This window comes from Aspergillus fumigatus, chromosome 5, assembly GCF_000002655.1.
Source record: "Aspergillus fumigatus Af293 chromosome 5, whole genome shotgun sequence".
In the NCBI taxonomy this organism is placed as follows: domain Eukaryota; kingdom Fungi; phylum Ascomycota; class Eurotiomycetes; order Eurotiales; family Aspergillaceae; genus Aspergillus; species Aspergillus fumigatus.
The window spans coordinates 1,289,110-1,317,044 of NC_007198.1; the positions used below are offsets into that span (position 1 = coordinate 1,289,110).

General features: G+C 46.2%; 11 protein-coding genes across 11 annotated transcripts; 5 read left to right on the forward strand and 6 right to left on the reverse strand.

The window, feature by feature from the left end:
* Positions 1–320: 320 nt before the first annotated feature.
* Positions 321–2,770, forward strand: nap1 (histone chaperone NAP1). Its single transcript, XM_748984.2, has 5 exons — positions 321–575; positions 680–759; positions 813–1,529; positions 1,576–1,916; positions 2,057–2,770. Exons 1-5 carry the CDS (start codon positions 529–531, stop codon positions 2,105–2,107), a joined length of 1,236 nt encoding a protein of 411 aa, XP_754077.2. The 5' UTR covers positions 321–528; the 3' UTR covers positions 2,108–2,770.
* A 108-nt stretch (positions 2,771–2,878) lies between these two features.
* Positions 2,879–8,468, forward strand: AFUA_5G05550 (type V myosin). The gene is made up of 7 exons (XM_077804757.1): positions 2,879–3,294; positions 3,370–3,502; positions 3,555–3,744; positions 3,797–7,658; positions 7,716–7,789; positions 7,843–8,057; positions 8,104–8,468. Exons 1-7 carry the CDS (start codon positions 3,160–3,162, stop codon positions 8,211–8,213), a joined length of 4,719 nt encoding a protein of 1,572 aa, XP_077660895.1. The 5' UTR covers positions 2,879–3,159; the 3' UTR covers positions 8,214–8,468.
* Positions 8,469–8,926: 458 nt separating this feature from the next.
* On the forward strand, positions 8,927–9,918 carry AFUA_5G05560 (non-canonical purine NTP pyrophosphatase; the record flags this gene model as incomplete). The annotated part of the gene is made up of 6 exons (XM_748982.2): positions 8,927–9,168; positions 9,240–9,313; positions 9,374–9,518; positions 9,572–9,608; positions 9,660–9,721; positions 9,847–9,918. The coding sequence occupies exons 1-6, from the start codon at positions 8,995–8,997 to the stop codon at positions 9,916–9,918; spliced, it is 564 nt and encodes a 187-aa protein (XP_754075.1). The 5' UTR covers positions 8,927–8,994.
* Positions 9,919–9,980: 62 nt separating this feature from the next.
* Positions 9,981–10,700, reverse strand: AFUA_5G05570 (nucleoside triphosphates FAP7; the record flags this gene model as incomplete). The annotated part of the gene is made up of 3 exons (XM_748981.2): positions 9,981–10,182; positions 10,262–10,410; positions 10,518–10,700. 3 exons carry the CDS (start codon positions 10,698–10,700, stop codon positions 9,981–9,983), a joined length of 534 nt encoding a protein of 177 aa, XP_754074.2.
* Positions 10,701–11,297: 597 nt separating this feature from the next.
* Positions 11,298–13,073, reverse strand: AFUA_5G05580 (C78 family peptidase; the record flags this gene model as incomplete). The annotated part of the gene is made up of 3 exons (XM_748980.2): positions 11,854–13,073; positions 11,566–11,720; positions 11,298–11,509 (listed from the first exon to the last, which is right to left on the reverse strand). Exons 1-3 carry the CDS (start codon positions 12,906–12,908, stop codon positions 11,298–11,300), a joined length of 1,422 nt encoding a protein of 473 aa, XP_754073.1. The 5' UTR covers positions 12,909–13,073.
* A 52-nt stretch (positions 13,074–13,125) lies between these two features.
* AFUA_5G05590 (aspartate kinase) lies at positions 13,126–16,599 on the forward strand. Its single transcript, XM_748979.2, has 4 exons — positions 13,126–13,800; positions 13,876–13,956; positions 14,081–15,330; positions 15,407–16,599. Exons 1-4 carry the CDS (start codon positions 13,607–13,609, stop codon positions 15,502–15,504), a joined length of 1,623 nt encoding a protein of 540 aa, XP_754072.2. The 5' UTR covers positions 13,126–13,606; the 3' UTR covers positions 15,505–16,599.
* Positions 16,600–18,623: 2,024 nt separating this feature from the next.
* AFUA_5G05600 (forkhead box transcription factor) lies at positions 18,624–20,798 on the forward strand (the record flags this gene model as incomplete). The annotated part of the gene is made up of 1 exon (XM_748978.1): positions 18,624–20,798. The coding sequence occupies one exon, from the start codon at positions 18,624–18,626 to the stop codon at positions 20,796–20,798; it is 2,175 nt and encodes a 724-aa protein (XP_754071.1).
* A 758-nt stretch (positions 20,799–21,556) lies between these two features.
* On the reverse strand, positions 21,557–22,176 carry AFUA_5G05610 (BUD31 family protein; the record flags this gene model as incomplete). The annotated part of the gene is made up of 3 exons (XM_748977.1): positions 21,557–21,700; positions 21,821–21,951; positions 22,005–22,176. 3 exons carry the CDS (start codon positions 22,174–22,176, stop codon positions 21,557–21,559), a joined length of 447 nt encoding a protein of 148 aa, XP_754070.1.
* Positions 22,177–23,148: 972 nt separating this feature from the next.
* AFUA_5G05630 (60S ribosomal protein uL23) lies at positions 23,149–25,162 on the reverse strand. The gene is made up of 4 exons (XM_077804758.1): positions 24,309–25,162; positions 23,944–24,005; positions 23,587–23,873; positions 23,149–23,520 (listed from the first exon to the last, which is right to left on the reverse strand). The coding sequence occupies exons 1-4, from the start codon at positions 24,334–24,336 to the stop codon at positions 23,433–23,435; spliced, it is 465 nt and encodes a 154-aa protein (XP_077660896.1). The 5' UTR covers positions 24,337–25,162; the 3' UTR covers positions 23,149–23,432.
* Positions 25,163–26,080: 918 nt separating this feature from the next.
* Positions 26,081–26,982, reverse strand: AFUA_5G05640 (putative RTA1 domain protein; the record flags this gene model as incomplete). Its single annotated transcript, XM_748975.1, has 2 exons — positions 26,081–26,640; positions 26,703–26,982. 2 exons carry the CDS (start codon positions 26,980–26,982, stop codon positions 26,081–26,083), a joined length of 840 nt encoding a protein of 279 aa, XP_754068.1.
* A 416-nt stretch (positions 26,983–27,398) lies between these two features.
* On the reverse strand, positions 27,399–27,894 carry AFUA_5G05650 (uncharacterized protein; the record flags this gene model as incomplete). Its single annotated transcript, XM_748974.1, has 2 exons — positions 27,399–27,554; positions 27,679–27,894. The coding sequence occupies 2 exons, from the start codon at positions 27,892–27,894 to the stop codon at positions 27,399–27,401; spliced, it is 372 nt and encodes a 123-aa protein (XP_754067.1).
* Between the last annotated feature and the right edge of the window lie 41 nt (positions 27,895–27,935).

The following is a 27,935-nucleotide window of genomic DNA, read 5'->3' on the forward strand; positions in this document are numbered from 1 at the left end:
AATGAGCCCAGTACTTAGCTTGAGAGCGAAAAGTATTACTTATTGAAGGTTTATTTGGGAGGTAAATCATGGCATATCTGTACATGAACCAAGAGGGTAGGTACCTTAAGGGAGTACCTACCTTAACAACCATGCATGTACGGACTGCGTATCGACCTAGGTACAGATGTTCAGCAGTGTCAAAATTTGCATTCACACAAGTCGTTCCATCCATAAGTATCGAATGAGCCTATCGAATCAGGCAGACATGGTGCTCAGTCAAAGAGTAAGCAACATAGTAAGCAATAGTGACAATGACTTGTATACTTATTATTGTTGGGAGCCGACTACCTTTACAGATGCGTGGTTCTCAACACTACTGGTCCCGCCAAGCCCCTCGGCCCAAGGGCGCTAACGATCCCACCAAGCCAGTTTATTCCAGACCTCCCAAAAGCGAAGCGTATCAAATTCTTCCTCAACCCTTGCCAAACCTCTTCCGCAACAACCCCTCAATCAACACTGTTTCTCCTAATCTGACAACCTTTCACAATGTCTGAGCCTATTAGGAACAAGAAGGCGGACTTTCCGGTCGCACCGTAAGTTATGCCGTCTTCGTTGTACTCTGATTCCCATACTTCATGCTTCGTTGACCATCTTTTTGGCCTCCCATCTCTTCCTGCTAACATTTGTTGAATGACAGGACACCGCAAAACACACCGGCTAACAATGCACCTATCTCTTCTCATGCTCAACAACCCGGTGTTGCAAGCATCAAAGAAGGTAAAATTTTCGTTTCGTGTAAAGCGATAGCATTAATCTAACATACATGTCAGAGTCACTCGATCACGCTACGGCTGCTTCTCTTTTTGCAAGGAATCCCGGGCTTGTGTCCATGATTCAAGGTAAACTTGGGTCGCTTGTCGGGCGCTCATCAGGCTACATCGAGTCTCTCCCTGCCCCGGTCCGTCGCCGTGTTGCTGGCTTGAAGGGTATTCAGAAGGAGCATGCCAAGCTCGAGGCTCAGTTTCAGGAGGAAGTCCTCGAGCTTGAGAAGAAGTACTTTGCCAAATTTACACCCCTCTATCAGAGACGTGCCACGATTGTCAATGGGGCTGCAGAACCGACCGACGACGAAGTCCAGGCCGGCAAGGAGGAAGAAGAAGAAGAAGAGGTAGATGTTAAGGCCGAAGATGAGCGCAAGCAGGAGGAGAAAGACATCACAACGCCTGGAATCCCTGAATTCTGGCTCTCCGCCATGAAGAACCAAATCTCCCTTGCAGAAATGATCACTGATCGGGATGAGGAGGCTCTCAAACATCTCACCGATGTTCGGATGGAGTATCTTGATCGCCCTGGTTTCCGACTCATATTTGAATTCGCGGAGAACGAGTTTTTCACCAACAAGACTATCTCAAAAACTTACTACTACAAGGAAGAGAGTGGTTACGGTGGTGATTTCATCTATGATCATGCGGAGGGTTGCAAGATCGACTGGAAGGCTGACAAGGATCTTACTGTTCGCGTGGAAAGCAAAAAGCAACGCAACAAGAGTACGTCCACCTGGATTTGTTCAGTCGGAAAACTAACATGCTCTAGACACCAAACAAACCCGAGTCGTTAAGGTCACAGTTCCTACCGAATCCTTTTTCAACTTCTTCTCTCCTCCACAACCACCGACTGACGATGATGACACCATCGCCACTGACATTGAAGAACGCCTCGAACTTGACTATCAGCTTGGCGAGGACATCAAAGAGAAGCTTATCCCGCGTGCAATCGATTGGTTTACCGGCGAGGCTCTCCAGTTCGAGGAGTTGGGTGACGACATGGATGCCGACGAGTTTGATGATGAGGACGATGAAGACGAGGAGGAGGATGAGGACGACGATGATGACCGAAGATCCGATCGCGATGTTGACGATGAGTCCGAGGAAGAGGTACGGTTTTTCTCTCTTTATGCCTCCAAATATATCTTTGCCTCTACTCCGTTCTTCACAACGATGACAGCGTTGCCTCAATCCTAACTTAACCTTTCCTCAATATAACTGTTCTAAAGTTGTCACTGACATGCGAATAGGATGGCACCTCGAAGCCAAAGAAGGAAGCAGCAGAGTGTAAACAAAGCTGAGCATGGCCGAAGTCGTTTGAGGATTAAATATATGGGCCATGTTGCAACCTATCTTCTTGGTCCTAGCATTCACTTCTCGCTTCGCTCCACTGTGACTGGGATTCTTGCTTCCAAGTTGCACCTACGTCTAGTCTTTCTATCTAACCGTATTCATCGTCAAGCTCCTGGTGTCTGATACATGCGCTATTCATACGGCAAGGGCTTTATACTCCCCGTATTTAATGTTCTCCTTTTGTTCTTACATCCAACTTTTCGTTGTTATTCCCTTCCCTTTCTTCACCTGTTTATCATCTAAAATATTTTGCGGCGTGAGGAGTAACGATTTTCAACCATGTTTAATGATTATCAAGCAATTGTCAGTTGTGAGAGCAGACGTTCATAGCAATGGTAGACCCAAAAGTCAGACAGGAAGCAGTATGGAGATCTTCGCAATTTCTACCTCATCAATCTGGAGAACGTCAACACAACAAACACCACTCTTGTTTGACTACTGCCCTTCAGACGTCAACGCTTCGTTAGAAAAGTGGTTGGATTTAATTACAGATTGTGGAAGATGTGTGATAAGTAAGTCTTGAAAGATGGAATCATTTATACCTAGTACTTAAGGTAGTCTACCTTACCTAACATTATTACTACCTCTACGAAAATGATTTATCACTACATATTCTCGGCATTTTTAATTGTGTGGATATACGGAGTATATGGTCCTGACTCCTGACATGTGGCGCAGCTTTCAAGCTCCTCAGGGCTCAGGGGTTGTGGCTCAACAATAACAGCCAGCTGTTCCACATCACCTTAAGTGGACTTTCATTTTGAAGAATACACTTTATTTCTTCTTTCTTTCTATCTTTTTTTTTTCCTGAGCAGAGCCACAAGGCAGCGGTAGCTGTTCGCAAGCTATATTCTCCATTCGGCATTCTCATTCCCAGTGGGCTACTCGTTTCTCACTAGATGCCTCTCCCAGAACCTTGTATCATCTCCGACTCATAGCCCACCGATCTTCTATACCTTTAATTCCCAGGGCACCAATTTAAAAAAGTGTTAGGACTTCAATGGCACACAACTACGAGGTTGGAACACGGGCCTGGCAGCCCGACCCGACAGAGGGATGGATTGCATCCGAAGTCAAGGAGAAAGTGGTCGATGGAGACAAGGTGCAACTGGTCTTTCTGTTGGAAAATGGAGAGGTATTTCGCGGACTGTACCTTAATTTGCATCGCATCTTGATTTCAACGTGGCTAACAATCTCGTCGTGAGAGAAGACGAAAACGCTCGAGACTACACAAGCCGACTTGCAAATGGACAATAACCCCAAATTGCCGCCTTTAATGAATCCTGCAATGCTGGAAGCGAGTGAAGATCTCACGAATCTTTCCCATTTGAACGAGCCTGCTGGTGCGCTCTTTCGTCTGTATCCTAATCAACTCTGTCGCTGATTGCTCCGAAGTTCTGCAGGCTATAAAACTCCGTTACGCGCAGAAAGAGATATATACATACAGCGGCATAGTTCTTATTGCAACAAACCCCTTCGCTCGGGTTGACTCGCTCTATGTACCACAAATGGTACAGGTGTACGCTGGAAAGCACCGTGCCTCGCAAGCACCCCATTTGTTCGCCATCGCGGAGGAGGCGTTTGCGTAAGCCACCACTGCGGCCATTACTCAACTTCTACTTACGTGCCTTACTTAGTGACATGCTACGAGATGGAAAAAACCAAACGATTGTGGTATCTGGCGAATCCGGTGCCGGAAAGACTGTGAGCGCCAAATATATCATGCGGTATTTTGCGACTCGTGAGTCGTCAGACCAACCCGGAAAATATACAACAAGTCGGGCGGATGCGATCAGTGAAACCGAAGAGCAGATCTTGGCTACAAATCCGGTCATGGAAGCTTTCGGTAATGCTAAAACCACAAGGAATGACAATTCATCACGGTTCGGGAAATATATCGAGATCATGTTTGACGACAGGAACAACATCATTGGGGCTAAGATTAGGACATATCTGTTAGAGCGTTCTCGGCTAGTGTTCCAGCCTCTCAAGGAACGCAACTATCACGTCTTCTATCAACTTGTGGCTGGAGCAACCGACCAGGAGAAAGAAGATCTCGGGCTCACATCGGTTGAAGATTTCGAGTATCTCAATCAGGGTGGGACTCCTACAATAGAAGGTGTTGACGATCAGTCAGAATTCAACGCGACGAGGAAGTCCCTTACCACGATTGGGGTGCCGGAGAGGACGCAAGCAGAGATATTCCGCATTCTGGCTGCTCTATTACATCTTGGTAATGTCAAGATCACTGCAACGCGGACTGATTCTACTTTATCCCCATCGGAGCCTTCTCTTGTTCGGGCATGCGACATGCTTGGTATCGATGTAAATGAGTTTGCCAAGTGGATAGTGAAGAAGCAACTAATCACCAGGGGCGAGAAGATCACCTCCAACCTCACACAGCAACAAGCAACTGTCGTGAAAGATTCAGTCGCGAAATTCATCTATTCCAGTTTGTTCGATTGGCTGGTTGACAAGATAAATCGCCGCTTGGCTAGTGACGAGGTCCTAAACAGCTACCGATCATTCATCGGCGTCTTGGATATCTACGGTTTTGAACACTTCGCAAAGAACTCATTTGAACAATTTTGCATCAATTACGCAAATGAGAAATTGCAGCAGGAATTCAACCAGCACGTTTTCAAGCTCGAGCAAGAGGAATATGTGCGCGAAAAGATTGATTGGACATTCATTGAATTCTCCGACAATCAGCCGTGCATTGATCTTATTGAGGCCAAGCTTGGCATATTATCTCTTTTGGACGAAGAATCGCGGTTGCCGATGGGGTCTGATGAGCAATTTGTGACCAAGCTGCATCACAACTTCGCGGCCGATAAGCAGAAGTTTTACAAAAAGCCCCGATTCGGCAAATCAGCGTTCACCATTTGTCACTATGCGGTGGACGTGACCTATGAGTCTGATGGCTTCATAGAAAAGAACAGGGATACTGTGCCAGACGAGCATATGGACGTCCTTCGCAATTCTTCGAATGAATTTGTGAAAGAAATATTGGACACTGCTGCTGCTGTTCGGGAGAAAGATTCAGCATCGATTTCATCCAAACCAGTTGCAGCTCCAGGACGCAGAATCGGAGTTGCTGTCAACAGAAAACCGACGCTTGGCGGAATTTTCAAGTCATCGCTTATTGAGCTCATGAACACCATCAATTCTACTGATGTGCACTACATACGGTGCATCAAGCCTAATGAGGCCAAAGAGCCCTGGAAATTCGAGGGGCCAATGGTCTTAAGTCAACTCAGAGCCTGTGGTGTGCTTGAGACCGTCCGCATCAGTACTGCTGGGTATCCTACTCGTTGGACGTACGAGGAATTTGCCATCCGTTATTATATGCTTTGTCACTCTTCTCAATGGACCTCAGAAATCAAGGAAATGTGCCATGCAATTCTACAGAAAGCGCTTGGGGACGCGAGCCATCAGAAACAAGATAAATATCAACTGGGTTTGACCAAGATATTTTTCCGAGCAGGTATGCTTGCGTTCCTGGAGAATCTTCGTACATCCAGATTGAACGAATGCGCAATCATGATACAAAAAAATTTGCGGTGCAAATATTATAGGCGTCGATACCTCGAAGCGCGCTCCTCTATCCTTACCACACAAGCTCTGATCAGAGGCTTCCTGGCAAGACAGCGCGCGGCAGAAGTGCGTCAAGTCAAAGCTGCCACCACTATCCAGAGAATTTGGCGTGGTCAAAAAGAAAGAAAGTTCTACAATGAAATTCGCGGCAATTTCATTCTGTTCCAGTCAGTGGCTAAGGGCTTCCTCTGCCGACGCAATATCATGGACACCATACATGGCAACGCGGCAAAGATCATACAGCGCGCATTTCGATCCTGGCGACAAATACGGGCATGGCGGCAGTATCGTCGTAAGGTAATCATTGTCCAAAACTTGTGGAGAGGAAAGCAGGCCAGGAGGCAATATAAGAAGCTTCGAGAGGAAGCGAGAGACCTGAAGCAAATCTCCTACAAGCTCGAAAATAAGGTGGTTGAGCTTACTCAGTATCTCGAGTCACTGAAACGCGAAAACAAATCGTTAAACTCGCAATTGGAGAATTATGAGACACAGTTGAAATCATGGAGAACTCGTCACAATGCTTTAGAAAATCGTACCAGGGAGCTTCAGGCCGAGGCTAACCAAGCTGGGATTACTGCTGCCCGATTGGCCGCCATGGAGGATGAAATGAGCAAATTGCAGCAGAATTACGCTGAGGCACAAACGATCGTCAAGCGCCTGCAAGAAGAGGAGAAAGTCTCGCGGGAGTCAATTCGGTCTGCCAATCTGGAGTTGGATCAGCTGAGACAACTGAACATTGAAGCTGAAAATGACCGGGCTTCTCTTCGCCAACAAGTTGCGGAGCTTGAAGAGCAGCTAGAGTTAGCTAAACGAAGTATTTCTTTGAATGGTCTTAACGGAGATGCGCAGAACAGCGGTCCTATCCAGCCACCTGCCGGTGGCTTGATAAACTTGGTTTCCTCAAAGAAGTCGAAGCCTAAGCGACGGAGTGCTGGGGCTGAAAAAATTGACACTGATCGCTTCAGCGGCGCGTACAATCCTCGGCCTGTATCTATGGCAATCCCGAGTTCGACTTTCGGTCGCCAGAACTTTTCAGGGCATACCTTTTCACCAGGACTGGACACTGTTGAGGTGGAGCTCGAGAATTTACTGTCTGAAGAAGATGAACTCAATGAGGAAGTCACAATGGGATTGATCCGGAACTTGAAAATCCCACTGCCCAGCTCGACACCTCCGCCAACCGAGAAGGAAGTCCTATTTCCCGCATATCTGATTAATCTTGTCACGTCAGAGATGTGGAACAATGGTTTTGTGAAAGAATCCGAGCGTTTCTTAGCCAATGTGATGCAGTCAATTCAGCAAGAGGTCATGCAGCATGATGGAGATGACGCCATCAATCCCGGCGCTTTTTGGCTCTCTAACGTGCACGAAATGCTTTCATTTGTCTTCCTGGCAGAGGACTGGTACGAGGCCCAGAAGACGGATAATTACGAATACGATCGCCTCCTGGAGATCGTGAAGCATGATTTAGAAAGCTTGGAATTCAATATCTATCACACGTGGATGAAGGTGTTGAAGAAGAAACTCTACAAGATGATTGTCCCCGCGATCATCGAATCTCAGTCCCTTCCTGGGTTCGTCACCAGTGAAACCAATCGATTCCTCGGGAAACTTCTTCCCTCAAACAACAATCCAGCGTACAGCATGGATAATCTCCTCAGCCTTCTGAACAATGTCTACAAAGCAATGAAAGCTTTCTACTTGGAAGATTCTATCATTACTCAAACCGTGACAGAGCTGCTTCGCCTTGTCGGTGTCACCGCTTTCAACGATCTCTTGATGCGAAGGAACTTTTTATCTTGGAAACGTGGCCTTCAAATCAATTACAACATAACTCGGATTGAGGAGTGGTGCAAAAGCCATGATATGCCTGAAGGGACATTGCAGCTGGAGCATTTGATGGTAAGTTGGTTTCCAAGAGACAGTAGTGATTTTAACTGATATATCTGTTGTTTTCAGCAAGCAACGAAGCTCCTTCAACTCAAGAAAGCCACTCTCAACGACATCGAGATAATCCAAGATATCTGTTGGATGTAAGGTGGTAGATCTCGCTTTCAGAATGAAGACTAATTGGTCGATTCTTTAGGCTATCTCCAAACCAGATCCAGAAGCTTCTGAATCAATATCTTGTCGCTGACTACGAACAGCCCATCAATGGCGAGATCATGAAAGCCGTAGCCTCGCGTGTCACAGAAAAGAGCGATGTACTCCTCCTTACCCCTGTTGACATGGAAGACAGTGGCCCGTATGAAATCGCCGAGCCTCGTGTCATCACAGCCTTAGAGACATACACACCATCATGTGAGTGCTTCAACGAAATGGTTTCCAGAATACTAATGATATCCAGGGCTCCAAACTCCGCGTTTGAAACGTCTTGCAGAAATAGTCTCAGCACAGGCAATGGCCCAGCAAGAGAGACTTGAAATATCTGACACTGCCGTGATGCCAAGCGATTAATGTTGTCTACCAATGCCATTGTCAATATTCATCGTGGTCATGCGTTGCAAGCTCAACTCACAAACTAACAGCGTGGTCCTACCATAGATTTTGCAACTGCAATAATTAGAATAACTTGGGAATGGTCTTGGCTTCTCTTCCCTCTCCCTCATTTTCTACTTCTTGTATATGAGCTAGCATGTTTTGACACATAGAGTTCAGACACTTGGGACAAGTCCTGGGAACAATAACGGCCAACAGAACGTCGCATTATACAAAAAAAATAAGATAAAATAAAATAAAATAGAATAAAATAGAATAAAATAGAATAAAATAGAATAAAATAGAATAAAATAGAATAAAATAAAATAAAGATAAGAATAGGCCCACGCGGTTCCACGACAAATACAAGTACTCGTTTGGATGATGAACCTCACTTCCCTGCGAGAGTGTAACTTTGCTTCTACTTCGGTTTCTGTCGCTACGTGCCGTTATTCAATCGTAGTTGTTCTTGGAACAAAGGTTTTTATCAGTAAGACATGGAGCTTTGAGACTACGGGTTATATTGTTATACTTGTTCGCTGATGTCGAAGAGTGTGTAAGGCCCAGTTCATACTGTTGTCTGTGCTATATCCTCCTTTACGGAGGCGGCCATTGCCCAATAGGAAGTCACCAATCCATTAGTAACTACAGTACGGAGCCTTTCCCACCTTACTGTAAGGTAGAGGCGGTCGCGAGCAAAGTGGAAACAAGCCATTGCTCACCTTCGTTTCAATTGACTTTGCCCCTCAGCACCAGAGCCATGATACCTACGGTGAAGCTAAACTTCATCACTAGTAATAAAAACAAATTGGCTGAAGTGAAAGCGATACTGGGAAATGTAGTTGAGATTGACAGCCAAGCAATCGAGGTGCCCGAGATACAGGGATCCATTGAAGAGATTGCGAAAGAAAAGGCTAGGCGTGCAGCAGAAGAGGTATGAACTGGACTGCATTAATGTGATTTTGCAAGCCGGTTTCTGAAATTTCATTTTGACGCTTTATGAAGATAGGCGGCCCTGTCTTGACAGAGGATACAGCGCTTGGATTCCGCGCTCTAAAAGGACTTCCAGGCGCATATATGTAAAGCTACCTCCAAGTGCATTGTAAGTTTGGAACTGCGGAACTGATCATGCAATATAGTAAACATTTCTTGAGCGCACTGGGACACGACGGCCTCAACAAGATGCTTGACTCTTTCGAGGACCGAAGTGCAGAAGCCGTTTGCACATTTGCTTTCTGTCGTGGTCCTGGAGAAGAACCAATACTTTTCCAGGGAAGGACTGAGGTAAACGGCACACCTGTCTAGATGGTGTTCTACAAATCTAATTCGGTGATCAGGGTATTATTGTGAGGCCGAGAGGCCCATTGAACTTCGGTAAGTAAATTCACTCATGATCATTAGACTCTGCATTGATAATTATTCCAGGCTGGGATCCCATATTCGAACATAATGGGATGACATATGCTGAGATGGATAAGGAGGAAAAGGTACGATAGCTAAGGGGAAAACCACAAGAACGGAGATACAATCTCACTTTCTTCTTGTCAGCCCTGATCATTTTTATTTGTCTTCGCGGAATTTTCAAGCATCTTGTGCTGATTTGTTGGGATAGAATCGAGTTTCGCACAGGTACAAGGCTCTCGCCAAGCTAAAGCAGTGGCTCGAAGATGGGACTCTACCTTGATAGTGCAGGCATGAGGAGCTGAAAGTTTAAAGAAAAGCCACTAGGTCTGCCTGAGTCGGGTTTCACTCTCTGTTTTCCGGTCGGCTTTCTTTCCAGGATTCTATCCAGGCTGAAATCCTCGCACAGTTAGTCTCTACATCATCATCCTCCTCACTGTTGAGCTCCACGACTATCTGTTCGTCAAAAGCTTCGCGCGCTTCCTCTGACAAGATGCCGAATATCTCAGAATCTAAGTTTTCCTGCAATTTGGCCTCCTTGTATTTTCTAGAAGAAGCATGATCATGTTAGGGCGGGTTTAGGGGAAGGATGAAGAGCGGTTATGGAAGAAGCAGCACGCACGTACCTCGCAGAAAGACGGTCATATAAAATGGAAGTCGACGGACATCGCAAGACCACCACGAGATCTATCCATGATTTGGGAAACAAGTCGCATGCATGCCAATCAATCAAGTAGCCACCCTGAAGCACCTCATCTTCAATCGCATCCAGTAACTACTGTCACATCAGTCTACGTGCGCGAGTTGGGGTAAGCCTGAACGTAGGCAAGATTTTCATAGGTGTTGTGACTTTAATACAGATAGCGAAAGTCAGCGACGTACTTTGTCCTCGTCAACGATCCAGGTTTCCAAATCCTGGTCATAGCTTTCGAAGCAACCTCGATCTTTGGCAACCTGGTTTATCGATAGGTGTCGCAAGCCGACCTCCTGCGCTAATTTCTCGCAATGAACAGTTTTCCCTACACCAGGGGTGCCTGTGATGATCACATTCGGAGATTTTCGCATACTGGCCCCAGCAACAGTGCCAACCGCTCAAGAGTGATGATTAAGTCGTGTCTGGTACCATGCAACGGAATCGAGGAGTTCGGGGAATTTTTCAGCGGGGCGGCACTTCTTTGGGCCTCAGGCATAAATTCGCAACAAAGGCGAACTCAAAATCACAGGTACAGTGAAGGTACTGCTTATGTAGAAGCTTCATTAATTCTCTAAACCCTGATAGCAAAATCTCGGAAATAGTCAATATCAATAATCACTATTCTTTGTATGCCATACGAACTCTGTTGCAGAGAGTCACTTGGCGTATGATGAAAATAGTCATCTGGAAATTACTATCCTTGCTTTCCTGTCCATCACAAGGTAGTACAATGAGACCTGCTGATGTAATAACAGCCCCTCTTACTCTATATATGCTGATATAGCATTATTCGAGCCCGTGCCATAGGATGCAGTTTGAATCTAGTTATGATAATCCCTGTTTCGCTTCCACAACGAGTAAAAAACGCCAATAAACTCGGGTGCGTTCAATCAAATTGAAGGCAACGGCTGAGAAACGCGCAGTCTGAAGAAGTCAGAGTAGTCAACCACAAGACAAACTTGCCGAACTCACTTGAGAAGCTCAAACACCTTGTATTTCTGCAAATAGGCAGTACCGCGCCGATATGCTTTTAGGATCTTGGTTGGATCGAGAGATACCAATGTACTTGGTCCATTAAGTCGCCTCATTGGCCGAGGGATTTTAAACATTGGATCGAAGACCAAAAGATTCGCACCTCCGTCATCCCGGATTTCGAAGCCAACTATAGTCAAAGAGTGACCTGTGGTGCATCAGTCGCCAATATGGAGAATTGACTCAGTATGGATAAGACGGTACCATGGTGTTGCAGATATATGGGAGGCAAATTGGTCAAAAAGACTTTTTCATCTCCATCCAAGGAGCATGCGCAACGGAAATAGGCGGCGACAGCCGCGTACAAGGCGTCGTGGGCATGCGAATCTCTGCTCTCTCCAATGCTACTTGCTTCGCAGCTGCCAAAGGTCAGCATTGTGGTCTCGTAATATCTGAGGGGAGCCTGGTCTTACTCTATGCCCAGACTCAGAAATAGAGCTTGTGCCTATAGGAATGAGAATGCTGTCAATTATCGGATTTTAGCATTCTGACATTACCTCTGGCGTGCCAATGTACTTCCTGGTGCCGCGAATGCCCCCGGTCTCAGCCCTTCCAACGCTGTTGAATCCCATATCCCATGCATGTTCGATCATATCCTGTAACTGCAGAATAGTCGGCAGCGTTTCAGTGAAACGCTCATGACCGGAGATATGAGATCCTTGAATGTACGAAATGAGCATCTGGATATTCCTGTAGCCACAGAAACCGCCCTCCCTCGGCATCTTGGAAATCTGACGGACATTCGGACTGCAGAAAACAGCTCGCTGAACAGACTTATCTTGTTCGCATAGCTGGGAGAGCACTGGGATCACATTGCTGGCCTCATTATCAGTTGTATCTAATCTTGAAAGCTTTCCATCCGGACCAATGATGTTGGATTGAGTTTTCTTTGCGCCTTGTTCTAGTAGTCTTCGAAGCCATGTCGGCATACGTTTTTCATGAGCGTACGGTCCCAGTTCTGCACGCTGTGCCCCAGTTAGCGCGATACCTAAGTACTTCCAGTCCGGGTATAGTACTCCAAGTCTTTTGACACTACCAGGATGTGACACATTGGCTAGCAGAGGGCTCGTCACCTCGTTTCCTGTTGAGGATGAGTCAGGACTCCCCCTTCGAACCCGGGGTTGGGCTGAAACGTTGCAAGGATCTTCGGGAACCTTGTCATCGCCAGTTCGATTATGAGAGCGTGGAAGAATTGGGTTTTGAACCTTGCTCACTGTCACAGAGCGTTTGGAATAGATTGATGGCGCATTGTCAACTGCAAAGTCTTCTGCAGCGTGAATATCAAGATGATATGGAATTTCAGCAGATGGCAGAATCTCACCATTGCTTTGTGAACATTTGATATACACGTTTTCACCACCTGGCATTTGTGGTTGTTGGTATATGGGAGTCGATCGGTCTTCATCCCCGTTTTCTCCAGACGTAGGCTCAGTCTGTCCGACGGCTTCGGGATGACAGTATTCAATATGCTGCGCAACAAAAGTGTCATCAAGATCAGAAAAAGGACAGAATGGACAGGCTGGGTGATGAACGTCGTCTTGACCCATTATTGTAGGCACGGGGGTCAGCGTACTTGCTATGAAACGCAGCAGCAGGGTTGTATCCTTTTGTATACCTTCTCTGAGCGGTTAGTCCGCCAACAGAGGAGGGGGATAATGGTTCCCGTGGGGATTAAGGACTTTGGCAGTGGAAGCAGTATTTATTTTATTACATGCTACTGGTGAGTGTAAGTGCGGCTGCCTGACCGAGTTCTCAGGTACCTACAGTGTCGGAAAGCAACTAATTGAAAGAGGCAAGTAAGATAATCTTCGCTATGGTCTCATAGTAGAAACAAGAAAAGATATACCTCCATTCCTGGGGCATAGAGATCTGGATAGATGCTTAGACCACCTCAAGGTCCAAAAAAGACGATGACTCCGAGATCCAGATAATACAAACGATGGTCTTATAATTAACGATTGGTATTGATAGTTAAATAGACAATGGTGATATACTGCATTGCATTCTGTCCATTATATCCTTATTCCATTCTTCTTCTTATTTAACGATATAGAGGTGCATAAAAAAGGCTTTTTCTTCATTTATTATTCTATTCTTTTGATTCTTCTTCCCTCGGGGATGAATCATCAGCAAAAATTTCCGAAAGTAAAAACTACTCCGTAGGTGCTCCGCTTTCGCAACCCCCGCCAAGTTATTTAAAAAGGTGTCCCTGCTCCCCGCGCCGATTACAGGACCACTATCATACATGTTGAATTCTTGCATTTGCAAGGCAGCGTGTTCTTGTCATACTCGACCTAGCAGTATGGGAGACCAAGTACAATCTGATTCGAGTCCCTATACTCTGTCAATGACCAATGGCAGTTCAAACTGGGTAGTACAGAAATTTGGGGGCACCAGTGTCGGAAAGTTTGCCCTAAATATCATTGATCATGTTGTGCTGTAAGTTTTTTAATGTCAATCCTAGCATATGGCAAGCTTTCTAATTGTATTCCTGCTGCTATTTTCATCGTCAAGGCCGAGTCTCAGAGAAAACAAAGTCGCCGTAGTATGTTCCGCAAGAAGCAGCTCAACCAAAGCTGAAGGTACCACGAACAGGTGAGTCATATCAGTTGATCTTGAAATTATCTCTGCGCAAAAGTCGGATCACTACCTCCCTCACTCTTACTCTCCCTTTGTTTTCCATTTATCTATCATTTACTCATTGACAATGATTAAATAGACTCCTGCGAGCAGCCCGTGATGCCGAAGACGCCCAGTCGCACGAGTATGTTTCCTTGGTGGAGGCAGTTCGGCTCGAACATGTCCAGGTTGTTGAGATTCAGATAAAATCTGAACCCCTCAGAACCCAGTTAATTTCAGAGATCAATGGCGAGTGCGAAAGGGTCCTGAAGGTCCTTGAGGCTGCGCAAACGCTCGGGGAGATAAGTGCGCGTTGTGTGGACAAAGTCATCAGTACAGGAGAGAAACTTAGCTGCCGGTTGATGGCTGCCTTTCTACAAGACCGTGGTGTTGATTCACAATATGTGGATCTGGCGGAAGTGATTGATTTCCCTATCGGAAGTCAAGGCCTCGACCAGGACTTCTATAACAATCTTGCTACTGTTCTTGGCAGAAAGATCAGGGATTGCGAAGGAAGGGTGCCGGTGGTCACTGGATTCTTCGGGACTGTACCTGGGGGTCTTCTTGATCAAGTTGGTCGTGGTTACACAGATCTTTGCGCCGCGCTTGTTGCAGTCGGAGTCCATGCCAAAGAGCTGCAGGTGTGGAAGGAGGTTGACGGGATTTTCACCGCTGATCCTCGCAAAGTCCCAACCGCGCGTCTGCTGCCAGCCATTACACCCGCTGAGGCAGCTGAATTGACCTTTTACGGCTCCGAAGTAATCCATCCTTTCACCATGGAGCAAGTCATCCGCGCTAGAATTCCCATTCGTATAAAGAACGTCATGAATCCAAAGGGTGATGGGACTGTGATATTCCCCGACTCGACATACGAACTTGAAAGAACAACCCCAGGCCATGATCCCAGGCTTTTCCGAACGCGAAGCCCCAGTCTCATGCAGAGGCCGAAGCGACCGACAGCTGTCACAATCAAACATAAAATACTCGTCATCAATGTGCATTCAAACAAGCGCTCGCTTTCCCATGGCTTTTTTGCTGGTATATTCTCTGTTCTTGACCGCTGGAGACTCTCGATTGATTTGATATCTACAAGTGAGGTCCATGTGTCAATGGCCCTTCACTCAGAGATGCCTCTCCTCAATGGAGTTGGTAGAGACGAGTACCAGATCATCGACGAAGATCTGAAAGGCGCGTTGAATGACTTGCAGAAATATGGTACAGTTGATATTATTCCAGAGATGGCCATCCTTAGCCTGGTCGGGAAGCAAATGAAGAACATGATTGGAGTTGCAGGGCGCATGTTTACCACACTCGGAGAGAATAATGTTAATATCGAAATGATATCACAGGGTAGGTGTCCTTATTTGGTACTCCTGGATTAGATTTCATTTGAAGCCCCCGGCTAATTGCATGCATCATGCTCTAGGTGCGAGCGAAATAAACATCTCATGTGTCATCGAAGAAAGGGACGCAGACCGTGCTCTCAATATAATTCACACCAGCATGTTTACTTTCCTTGACTGACGATATGTTTCCTTCGCCTAGCGCTTTTTCTTTCCCAGAGTCAGTGTTGCATGAACTTCTAGTACTCCGAGAGAGCGACTCTCAGCTTCCTTAGAGGCCAAAAAAAAGTTCAAACTAATGGTTTCATGATGGTACGGGAAAAGCAACTCGAACTTGTCTATATTTATTCACGCGGTTGGATTGGTTTTCCATGCTTTGTTACTTGGAGTTGGTGTTAGTATGCCTCGATCGCCAATGTTGCCTTAACATTCTCCCGCTTAGAGATAGATACTCCATGTTTTAGTGTCTAGCTCTTCCCTCTTCACCCTGTCTTGTTTCCACATGCAGCCTTCATTCTCTCCGATTTCCTATGGTTTCCCCTCCTGTTAAGTTCACTCTATTTGCTTTTTCAGATAGATGGGTTTGTGCTCTTTTATGATTACTGTAGAGTTGAGTATTAATGACTGTATATAGATTAAGAGAGGAGCATCAATAGATCTATCTCCCGAGGGTTTTCTCCTGTACGTGGGAGTTCATGTGAGCAGAATTGAGGACGTCTCTGTACTAACGTGCGCTTTATACTGTCTGCATAACTCGCTGATTCACATGCACCGGTTCAATTGGCAGCCAGAATCTTGTTCTCTGTAAGTTGGTCGGCTAAAGTACCAAGGCTCGGCCTTTCATTTTTTCAAAGAAAGGGCATTTCCTGGTTGGCTTGCTCAATGTAAGCTATGGCCCGGCCTTCAATAACCACTAGTTTCAGAACGTTTAATTAATGATGTTGGGACCCTCCAAACCAATCTGGCTAGTACCAAGCACACCTTGGACTGCACACACACACACACACACATAACCTTAAGTCTGTCCTAAAGGTACATTATTATCTCTCTCTCTGTATATAAAAATATTCTACCAATCAGTGCCTGGCATTATAATGAGGGAGGTCAATAGTATGTACTCCGTAGAAATTTTAAATAGTCTATTTATGTGATTTACATGGTCTTAGCCTATCCTTTTAGGATAATAGGTTACATGTGAATGGAACACCCTAAAATACATCACTCGTATATGCTAGTCATTAGCTTATTCGTTGTTTCTCTACTGTTTCTATCCCACTCCATAGTGAAGTTCGTAGAAGGTGACTTTCGGCTCATGGAGGAATATAATCAAATTGTAGACTCAACGTTCTGACTTGCAATTTCCTATGGAGAAGGGAGTCAATGGACATCATCATGTCCATCATGTCTTTCTTGATCATAGAAAATGGAGCTGACACTAATTGGAATGAGAATGCAAACAACAATACCGCTCTAGAATCCAGGTAGAACTATCTACCCTGTATCAAATTGTCTGAACCCAACCCCCTTCCGGGGGTCCCTGTTCTTCTTCCACCCTTAGTTAAAATTGATAGAGTTCACCGTCCATGCTCTATTGGCCAATGAACATGGTCATGCCTAAGGCAGGCGTAGGTAGTATCAAGCATCAAGCTACGATCTACCTTACTCCGTATTTGCAATGCAATGCCATAGGCCCACAATAGCTGAACGGTGGAGGAGGATCTTCATGTAGATAAGGTTATAAAATACCCAGAGTGACTGGGCTACTGCCCACATGCGGAGTAATTCGAGGTACTTTTAGTAGTTGAGAGATAGTGCGAGTAGGCAGTAACTGGATACAGAATGTTACGAATTCGAGTTCTCACCTCCGAAATTTGGATACTGTACAGAGTGCATTGTTGCCTACTCTGTGGCCGGAAGGAACGAGGTAGGAATCTGAACAGTTGTTGCTGATGAGGAAGGAACAAAGAAGTCACAACCAAAAGGGAGGGAAAGGAGGACTTCGGGCGCAAGGGGGCGGCGAGAGAGAGTTGGACTAGATTTCAAAAGCAAGGTACGGAGTACAGGTAGGTAGGTCTAACTCCATAGTATAACAAATTGTCTCAAATACTAGTAGTACAGGTAGGTAGGTCTAACCCCATAGTATAACAAATTGTCTCAAATACTAGTAGTACCAGTGCTACGACTAACTAGTAGCAGCAGCAGCAATTGAGGTCATGAGTTCTAGACGAGTAGGATAATATATATACCTGGGTGGCCTGGAAAGTCAGAGAAGTGAAACCCCTGTGCCTTGTCGTACCTATATAGTACCCTATTTTAAGCTACTTACCTAGGTGTACATATGTAATTATATGAGGGGTGCACATCATCATCTTAACGTAAGATGACTATAAATGTTACCATCATATGATACAGTATACAGGACACCTAAGTAGATAGCAAGATACCTATCTAATACGCCGTAACTGTTATTCTCTTCTTCAAAACTTCAAGGATATAGGAGACCCTTGCTCTGAGTTCTGTTTCTGTCCTCCGTTTAGGAAGGCCTGACGCGTGACGCGGACGCGTCATACCATACCATACCACCCCGCGGGTTCCGCGACAGTCAACATCGCAGAAGTGATGCACATATCCTTCCTTCCATTCCACAGTTCGACTAATTATAACAAAGGAATAGTCAACCATCTCATCTACGCCCCACCTTTCCTGGGCTGGAGACAGTCCTGCCAGTTAATGAACCAGACAGGGATCTGATATAGAGTCGAGCCCCGTCTTCCCAACCGTCTGTCCTCCCTTCCCACTTGGATCTGTTTCTCTTCTGTCGCTTGAATTGTCTTGAGGTCCCAAGAAACACCTTCAGCCACTTTCTTGCTCGATCAGACGTGCTCAACAGATTTATCTGCTCACTACAACACCTCTCGAAGCTATCTTTGAAACCCTTTGTGGTTCGATGCCAACTTGACTTGGGCCGCGCTCTCAATGAGTACTTCTTAGCGCCTTGGAGCCCAACTCACCGATTTTCCTCCTTCACGACCTGGTTCTACCAGTAGAACTTCCCTTCTGCCTTTTACTTACCTTGGGCGTTAATACCTATTTTGTTTGATTTCATGCGCAAGCCACTGCCCTTGAATTCCTAGTTGACAAGGTGCATCGCGTCCTCACCTCACAAACATTTGTCTGCTATCAGATATCCATTTCAGAGTGCGCGCATTGCAACTGGCGATAGTCTTTCTCGCATTGTGATCAGCATTTTCTGCGGCACAAACGCAGGTGGAATTTCCTCCTGCCAGTCAATTACTAGAGATGGATCCTACGCGTTCCGGGTCCTTTGTGCCACCACTTCCAGAACCGGCTGCAGAGTACGACAAGAAGGGTTCTCTATCCCACTCTCAGCATCTTAGCTCATCATGTTCATCGTCACTATCTTTACAGCCGCCCGAGAACGTCCACTCCGGTCAAGAATGCATACTTGATCCGCCACTCTCCAGCGCTCTTCGACCGTCTCCAATGAAGACACCTCGTGGGCTGAAAACTTCGCTTTCTGGCCGTCGCGAACTAGGCTTCATTCCCATAACAGCCCCCGCTCCGCCGAAGTTCACAACAGACTCGCCAGCTAAGAGGACCCCAAGTACCACATATTCATGCAACACATCTTCATCTTCGGCAATGCCACAATCTGCCCTATTCACGACCTTTCCCAGCGCCAACAATGGAAAACAGTCATCCAAGGAGAAGAGACAATTGGCTGAATCTTGCAATGACAACTTCGCTGATTTTCCTGAACCATCTTTTGCATCGAAGCCTCTGAAGAGGACCCTCATGGATGCTGCCCCATTGAAAGAGCGAACGATCAAGAAGCAGAAACGCGAAGACGTCGATGTTACGCGACTTCCGAACCCTGAGGAGATGTCCCCCATTGAAGACGATGGCACAAAGCCTCCTTACAGCTATGCGACCTTGATAGGAATGTCTATTTTACGTGCGCCTAACCGACGGTTGACTTTGGCTCAGATTTACAAATGGATCTCAGATACTTTTTCTTATTACAAACACAGTGATCCTGGGTGGCAGAATAGCATTCGTCATAATCTCAGTCTGAACAAAGCTTTTATCAAGCAGGAACGGCCGAAAGATGACCCTGGCAAGGGGAATTACTGGGCCATTGAACCAGGAATGGAAGCTCAATTTCTTAAGGATAAGCCTTTGCGTCGTGCAACAATGTCAAGTCTTCCTCTTCCTGTTACCTCCCAGAGAGAGCCTGCTCACACGCAAAGTTCCAGCACGACAACATGGGCCATTCCCCCACCCAACCACACCTTTGTGCCGAAGAGCTCTAAGAATGTGGATCTTTCTTCTGATGCCACAATACCCGCCTCAGACCCTGCTCTTCAGGACGACATGAGTGACGAGGGTGTCAATGCTGCTACATCCCAAGCGCCTCTGCGCTCTTCTCCACCTCAACCAATACGTTCGTCACCTCCTATCGCGCCCCCTCGCTTTATTCGCCAGGGTACACCTCCAACGCCTTCTCATCCCACACCTTCCGCCACTGTTCCTCACTCTCGCCAACGAGAGTCGACCACAATCAACGATAGCGGGTACTTCTCTTCCCTAGAGTCTTCGGCAATGCGTCCAAAGAAGACAGGGCATATATTAACGTCGGACCTGGATATTGACCCCCCTCGTATCAAACGTGGCCGAGCAGAAGAGGAGATAGCACGAATTCGAAGCTCTTCCCACGATATCAGTCCAAGACGTCCCGGGATGCTCACAGATGCTGGGGTAGTAACGGGGTCTTCGCCGGCTCGCGGTGAATACGTCAGCATGCTGCCTCCTCCTCTGACGCCGGTGATAAAATTCAAGAAGCCAGTTAAGCCCCCGCCGTCGGTGTCTCCCAACACAAACCTTCGGAATCACCGCAAGAAAATCCAACAAATGGTCAATTCTCCCTTAAAAAATCTGGGCCTTACAGATGAAGACCTCCCATGGAGTCCTGCTTTCAGAATCCAAGACGAAACATACACCCCAAGCGACCACCTTCACGCGACTTTCGATGTCTTTGCCGAATCCGCAGAAGAAGGAATCTCGACACTAGCAAATGGCTCTCCAGAGAAACGGCCTGGGAAGCGTGCTCGAACAGATACTGAAGACCAGACCGGTACTATCCTTGCCGATATAACTTCTGAGAGTGTCAATAGCAAAATAGGCATGCAGGCTTTGTCGCCTGCCAAGTCCAAGAGTCCCTTGTTCCCTGAATCACCGTCGAAAGTGCCTGAATATGGGCGCTTTGGCGATGCCACCCACGACGACTTTTTTTCCTTCCATCTCTTCGACGAAAGCCCCGTGGAAGTAGACGGAGTCGACCTCCTGCAAGGCTTTCAGAAGATTGGAAGTTCGAGCAAGGAAGAACCTGCGAGATCCAAATCGCACGCCTCAAGACCTCAACTAAATATCAGAAGCAATACTGCTTTATTTTGAGGCGCTACAACATCCCTCGATTGAGAGGGACAAACGAAGGATTTTGAATTCTGTTTCACGATACCCAATTCACGAGCTGTTGTTGTAAATTCACGAGCGGCTTAGTTGGCGCATTTCATGATCATTGAAAGGGAATTACGAAGGTTGATACTTTGGAGTTCTCATTCAGTGATTAGGTCTGGCCCGTTCTCTTTTTGTCTGGTTACATACTGCTATTTCCTGGAGTTTGGGTAAAGGCGTGGTCTGGTGTCGATCTGAATTCCCACTGAACTGTGATGACCCTTTGATGACCTTTATGACCATATTTGTTAGATGTACATGAATACTCTGTTGATGATTTTGCAGCTTTTGCTTCTAATTTCAGTTTTCTTACCGGCGCTTAGTTTGGAGTCATTGACTATTATCTGAATGAATTCAATTGAAGGATTTGATAATGGATTTTCTCTTAGAACAAAGGACATCAAGAGAATTCGGGAAATTCTTGCCTGAATTCGTGAAATCATTGAAAGTTATCATTTGAGTGGGTATCATGTCATGTGCTCAGGAAAGAATGGCTTGTGGGAAGACGCAGTCTGACAACTTGAGCTAGACAGAACAATCGACGTCCAGCAGAGGCAAAAAGAAAGAAAACGTTTCCACAAGTAAGAAGGGAGAGATCAATCAGTCGAAAGAGATATCAACCAACGCAATCGAACCACAGAACCAGCCTTGGTGATGCTGGATGTCCTCATGTCTGATTCCTCCACGCCAAAAACGTATCAGTCACTGCTTGCGCAGCCTCGACAACCACAACTGACGCACTGAATCATCTGATCCTCCTTTAACTGGGCTTTCGGCACCCGGCAGATACACGTCGCATTAAAATTTGTCTCTTTCGTTTGAATACAGCGGAGACAACAAAGCTATACAATCAACATGCCGAAAGTTAGCATATCACTTGTCATTCACGATTAATCCGGAACGTCAATAGACATGGTTCGAGTCAGGGACATTTGGAGGCCAACCAGGAACTCTCACGATACCTTTTCGTAGCCTTGTTTCTTCCATTTGGCAATGAGGTTGGCGTCCGCATAATTGTTCTTGAGGAGCCATTCATACAACTGCCTTGATATTGCCTCTTTTTCGTAATAAAGATCGTATATGTATCTCGAGCCTACGAAGCAGTCAGCTCATGGCCATCGGAAGCGCCACATCAAGAAAGCTTACGCTGATGACTTATTTGGAAAATCGGCCATAACATCTCATGTTTCTTCTTGCCATCGTGTGGCGCGTTTTCTGCATCTTTCATTTTATTGCTGAACTCCAGCAAAGTGTCCTCTATGTCATCAAAGCCTGCAGGTGGTGGTTTACGATTCCGCGAGGTTCGTAGCGGTGGCATATTTTCGATGATGATCTTCTGGCGAGATCCAGAGAGGCACTGTCCAGAAAAATGACGATGAGATTTCCAATTGTCTATGATATTATAAAGAGCCTGGCTGTTTTTCGCTTTAGTCTTCCAGAGGACCCGGTGGCGTTATGATTTCTGAAAGTAGATAATACATGAAATGGCACCCCCTCCAGGCATGGAAAAATGACAATGGTCCATTTCTGCCGCGCCACACCGCTCGCAATTAACAGGATCAAATTGCAAAAGGAGGTTGCTTTGCTTGCAGTATAATACTCCATACAGAATTTCCATCTTTCGCGTCTCAAAATCGTGATTGTTGCCTGAGAGATTGTCTGCAACCAGCCCAAAACTCTCCATACACAGAAAATTCTCTTCCACAACTATCTTTTGTAGAGAAAATGGATCCTCAAACTCAAAATGATATCGCCAAGCTAAGCGACGCCGACAGAAAGGAACTGACACAATTTCTGGAAAACGAGGCTCAGCGATCCAATATACAGCAGAGTAAGTGATCCCTTGAGCTACATTCGTCATAATTATCTTCCTTGCTCGCATTGGGACAATGTTGCGAACATACATCCGGAGTCATATTTGGCTCTCTGAACATTTTTTACTAATTCGGTGTCTGGGCAGCGGTTCACCATCTCGCCGATGTCTGTTGGAAGAAATGCATCACTGGAAAGATTTCTTCTGGCCGTCTGGGCCAGGGAGAGGAGAGCTGCGCACAGAACTGTGTCGAACGATGGATGGACACAAACTTCGCCGTCCTCAAGCACCTGGAAACTCTTCGAGGGCAATGATCTAATCAGCATTATGATGAGGAAAGTGCATTCCACAAGTCATGGCAACATGTGTTCATTGCTATGTAACTATGCGAGGCAAACCCGGATCGCCCCCGCGGAATGGGAACTTGAATTCTGTATTATAGGTCAGGAGATATAGTGTCTCCCAATCTTGTTTCAAATGGTATACAATGCTGTTTGCGCATGGCTTGAATCTACCTGGTAACGAGACCAGGCTTGTAAGCTCAATCCGACAATTTAGAGGACGACCGCTCGGCCGACTTAACCTTATAAGATCAGATCTACGCAAAGTAAAGATATGGTGAAATCATGCATTCAAGTAATTCTTTTTCAATTGATCATTCAGCCTTCATTGCAGCACTCGCGGCCAGCTTTTATGACTGATATTTATGAACCACCACGCAAAACAAAAAAAAATCGCCCAGACCCAAAGAAAACCATTATCTAGACAATGGCAAGCTTGGTGGCAGCAATGTCCAGAGCGTCCACATCAGGGGTTAGCCGAGCGAAGGCCTTCTTCGATCCATCGGGTCTGTGTAAAGATTAGAATACTGTTTCCGGTAGAATCATTAAAACCACGAAAACTAGTGTTTCATACCTGACGAGAGTGTTGACCTTGACGGTGTCAACATCGTACAGCTTCTTGAGGGCCAGCTTGATCTGTCTCTTGTTCGCCTTGACGTCCACAATGAAAACCAGAGTGTTGTGCTCCTCAATCTTCTTCATGGCACTCTCGGTGTTGAGAGGGTAAAGGACAACCTTGTGGGCGTCGAGACGGGGCTCATGAGGGATCGACTTGCGGGGGTACTTGGGCGACCGAGAGAGCTGAAGGGTCTTGGGACGGTGGAAGGTGGTGGAAGTGCGGATCTTGCGAGACTTGTGCGCCTGATTGAACCACAGGACCTTAGTACAGATAATGGAATATAGCTTCGCGGACGGATCAGTTCAAACATACGCCTGTACCCTTCAAGACTGCCTTGGCAGCAGCGCCAGCCCTGTCGCTGGGCTTGGTCTTGCCTATTCAAACCAGAAGCTGTTAGTTTCACTGGTGATAGACCATGGACCCTGAACCAGAAATCTCGACACAATTGAGGAATCGCCAGAATGATTGAAATCACCAAAGGTGAACGAATGAAAACCAGAGGAGAACCGTTGCGCGGTCGTGGCATCTTGCTCTCGCCGATTCGAAAATTGTATAGATTGACGCGCATAGGTGCGGTGGTTTGGCGACTCTCATATTCATGTCCACAAACTCGTGCTCAAACCATCCACACAACTGCAATTTCAAGGAAATATTAAACTCGGTCAGATTCAACCTACCTTGCTTGTTTTCCACCTTGGGGGCCATGGCTGTCGTCCGGCGCTGTCGTGTTGATTGTCGCAGTGTCGAGAGTCAAATTATGTCGAGAGTATTCGCTTAGCGAAAACCCTACGAGTGACTGTGTGCGTCACCTGACCTCCTGAGAGCATTTGATCTCTTGGCGCTTACTGGACCTGATCGGCTCCCTCCGTCCAAATTCGGCTAGGCTAAGAAACTGTTTTCAGATTTAAGACATATCCGTGACTAGCCCACTCACACAGTGGGTGAGCCACTGTAATCACCAATCTTTTGATATCTTATAGCTATTCCCACCATATGCAAACTATCTAAGGAATAATTATCATTATTCTCATCTGCTGCCCCTGCCGACTTATTTAATACTAGATTCTCTTATATAGGTGCTGGTGGTGGGGATTTACCATTTACTTTCCCCTATGGGATAACATTCATTATACTAGGAGTAGAGCCTTTGAATTGTAGAGGGTTGGGGGTAGGCCTGCAGCTGCCATGTACATGTCCCCCACACAAATATCAAAGGGTTTCCGCCTCCCTTTTATACTTCTAACTAAGCTATGAGGAGTGTGGTGACTTAAACAATTACATACATAAAAGTAATAACTACTAGATATCGCCATATATGCATATAGATCATACCGAAGTATTCACGTACCTGTCGATATCACACCCTGTTACTACTTCTATGTCCATTTCAGTCTTCTATTTTTCAGTCTTCTAGACTTCTACTATGGCCGGCCTTTCTAATGCTTAAAAGTTAGACGGCTGCCCACGATGGGAAGAGATAGTGAGGAGCACCATCAACATTATAAGCAGTGAGGTTATAATCCTAATGCCTATCTAGAGAAGAATGCCTAACAGAGCTTATGTAGAACATCTCTAGAGATAACCAGTATCACTCCTATCAAGGCTTCTAATGCAGCGGTCAGGGCTCGCTGGATGCTCAAGCTTACCAAGCACTTGCTGTTTGCCTTCAGGCGCCAACAACCTCTTAGCTCTGGCTGACAGCCTGGAGTATATAATCTTAGCTACAAGTAACACATTTTTTTATGTTTTATTACTACAGCCATATTTAGATTCCTTCCTTTAGTAATTTCTCACCATCTAAATCCAAACCATAAAATTTCCGAGGCTTTGAGTCCGTGACATCTAAAGCCCTTAGGTGACTCGTACTCTTAACTAAGAGTCTGAGAGACCCTTTGCGCAATCTCTTTAAGTGTTGTGACTTTTGATAGATTTAGTGGTTATTTCCTGGGCCACTTGGAAGTAAAAGTAGGGTTAATAACTTAAGGTTATTATCTGTTTGACTAATAGTAAGTAGAACAGGGACAGGCCATCTACTGTATTCCTAACATTTATGAACTTATGAAAATTCATGCAAAGGTCAGGATATACAACTGACATACCTTGATGTGTGAAAGAAGAAAGATAGCTATTTTAGTAACCTTTACATAGGGCTGAACAGAGCATTATGCCCATAAGGTGGCTCTCTCAGGCATAATTCTTGCCTAGATCAAGACATCTCAGACAGGAGAGCTGTGATAGCAGTGATAAAAACATCCATTATTCTGGTGCGTCACTCTTGGATCCACTGTTCAGAGGATGATAGTGGGTTTGTTAAACATTAGTTGCCAAGTTTCCCAGCTACCCTTGGTTATCACCCTGTATGTTTGTTGATAATGATAATACACACTGGTGAGTCTCCGTTGAGTATGTACTGTAGATATCTTAAGATGATCACTTCTTTGCACCCTGCTCACATCTCAATTCCACCCCAGCTTGCATCCTTCTTGCATTCTCCCTCGCATCCAGGACCAAAGCTGCTGGGTTCCAAACACACAGCACCAAACTTGCAATGAACATCAATGCCGCATCGAGAATAATTGCATACACCTCGTGCGTAAACAGATACCCTCGCCACCCATTCATCAACTCCATGCTCCGATACACGCCCCGCGCCACCATACACGTAACCGCAATCATCAACGACAGCGAGATCCGCCGCAGGGCTTGATTCTGCGCAATCGGTCCTAGGCCACGGTACGTACTCAACCAATGTAGCAAAGACGCAGGTTGAGACCAGTTGCCAGATTATCCCAGCTACCATCGTGTAAGTTCCCGGCCAGGGGGAGCTGTTCTGGCTGAAGGCAGCGCCAGCAAGACCACCGCCGACGGCCTGGAGGAGGAGGCTGAAGAAATCAACCATCATAAAGATGATGAGGTAGAGGTTCGGCTGCAAGGGGGACTTGTCCTGTCCGATGATTGGGATCATCAGGCCCAGGACACCGTAGATGCCGGCTGTCGTGAAGGCGGGGGCTATTCATATAGTTATAGATAGTTTCCTGGCAGTGAAAGAAAAAAAAAAAAGGAAGATTTACCCATGATTAACGCGGCCAGTTGCATCTCGAGCAGCTTGACAGAATACAGACAGCGATACGCCACGGTACGGCCTAACCATCCGACAAGTTCGCCGAATGTACCTAGGGAGAAGGCTAGCCCAAGCCAGATATTTCTATGCCGAAAGGCCTGCCACACATGGACAATTGTTACCCCCAAGAAGAGGATCATGAAGATTATACCGGCCACAAGGGAGGGGCGATAGCCGAAGGGAGTGGGAATATTTAGGCTATAGGGAAGACAATCGGGAGTTTTCTCCATGGTTGCGTCTCAGGTCGCAGACTGAGGGAAGTAATATCAAGTCAGTTGACAATGGATGAACGTACACCAGAGACTGTATCTGTCAGGGGAACCAGGGCAGATACAGCCATCTGGTGTAGGTGATGATGGGGGATGGGCACTAGTGATCAGACTGGGGGCACAATAATAATATTAATAACAATAATAATAATAAGCACTTCCTTTGTCTTTCTCTCTTGGTACAACTTATCATTAACATGTCAGCCTGGACAATCCAAGAACAGCAAATGTTGGGAAAATGTGGCCGAGGCAGGCCCGACAAATTGGTGGTCAGTCTCTCTGTTGGGCCCAAAAGGCACCGGGATGAGATACATGTCTTGCATGGATTAACCTTGACAAAGATGGGACCTCATTAACATCCATTTAATTCCCGGAGTCTAGGTAGACCTCCTTTTGGGGTTATCACTATCTCTACATATACTCCTCCATAGTGTCTGCTTCATACCTTGCATCTGTAACGACAACAAAGCCATGAACTTCCTCTCCCCTCCATGGAATGGGAACCAACTCACAAATCCTGCGAATCCAACTCGCTGGAATCATCAATCAACTGCCACAACAGAGTTCATTTTTGTCGATGGCCTGGATCCCTGTCCACCCGATCCAGAAGTCAAGTCTCTATGGCCCGGGGGTCCGTATCTTTGCTATTACACTGACCCAAGTCACCCAACCCCCGAACAGTGGGCACGTGGCGGCAAGGAGGAGCATGATCTCGCCATACTCCAGCGGTATGATCCTCGCACGATGTCGCTGCGGATTAACATCCCCATACTGCATGTTGCTGGAAAGAGAGATCCTTTCTACCAGCAGAGCGATTTGTTGGCTGGCCTCTGCTCGGCGAATGCTTCCTCTGTCATACATGATGGCGGTCATTTTGTACCCAAATATACGCACACCACAGCCAAGATTGTCAG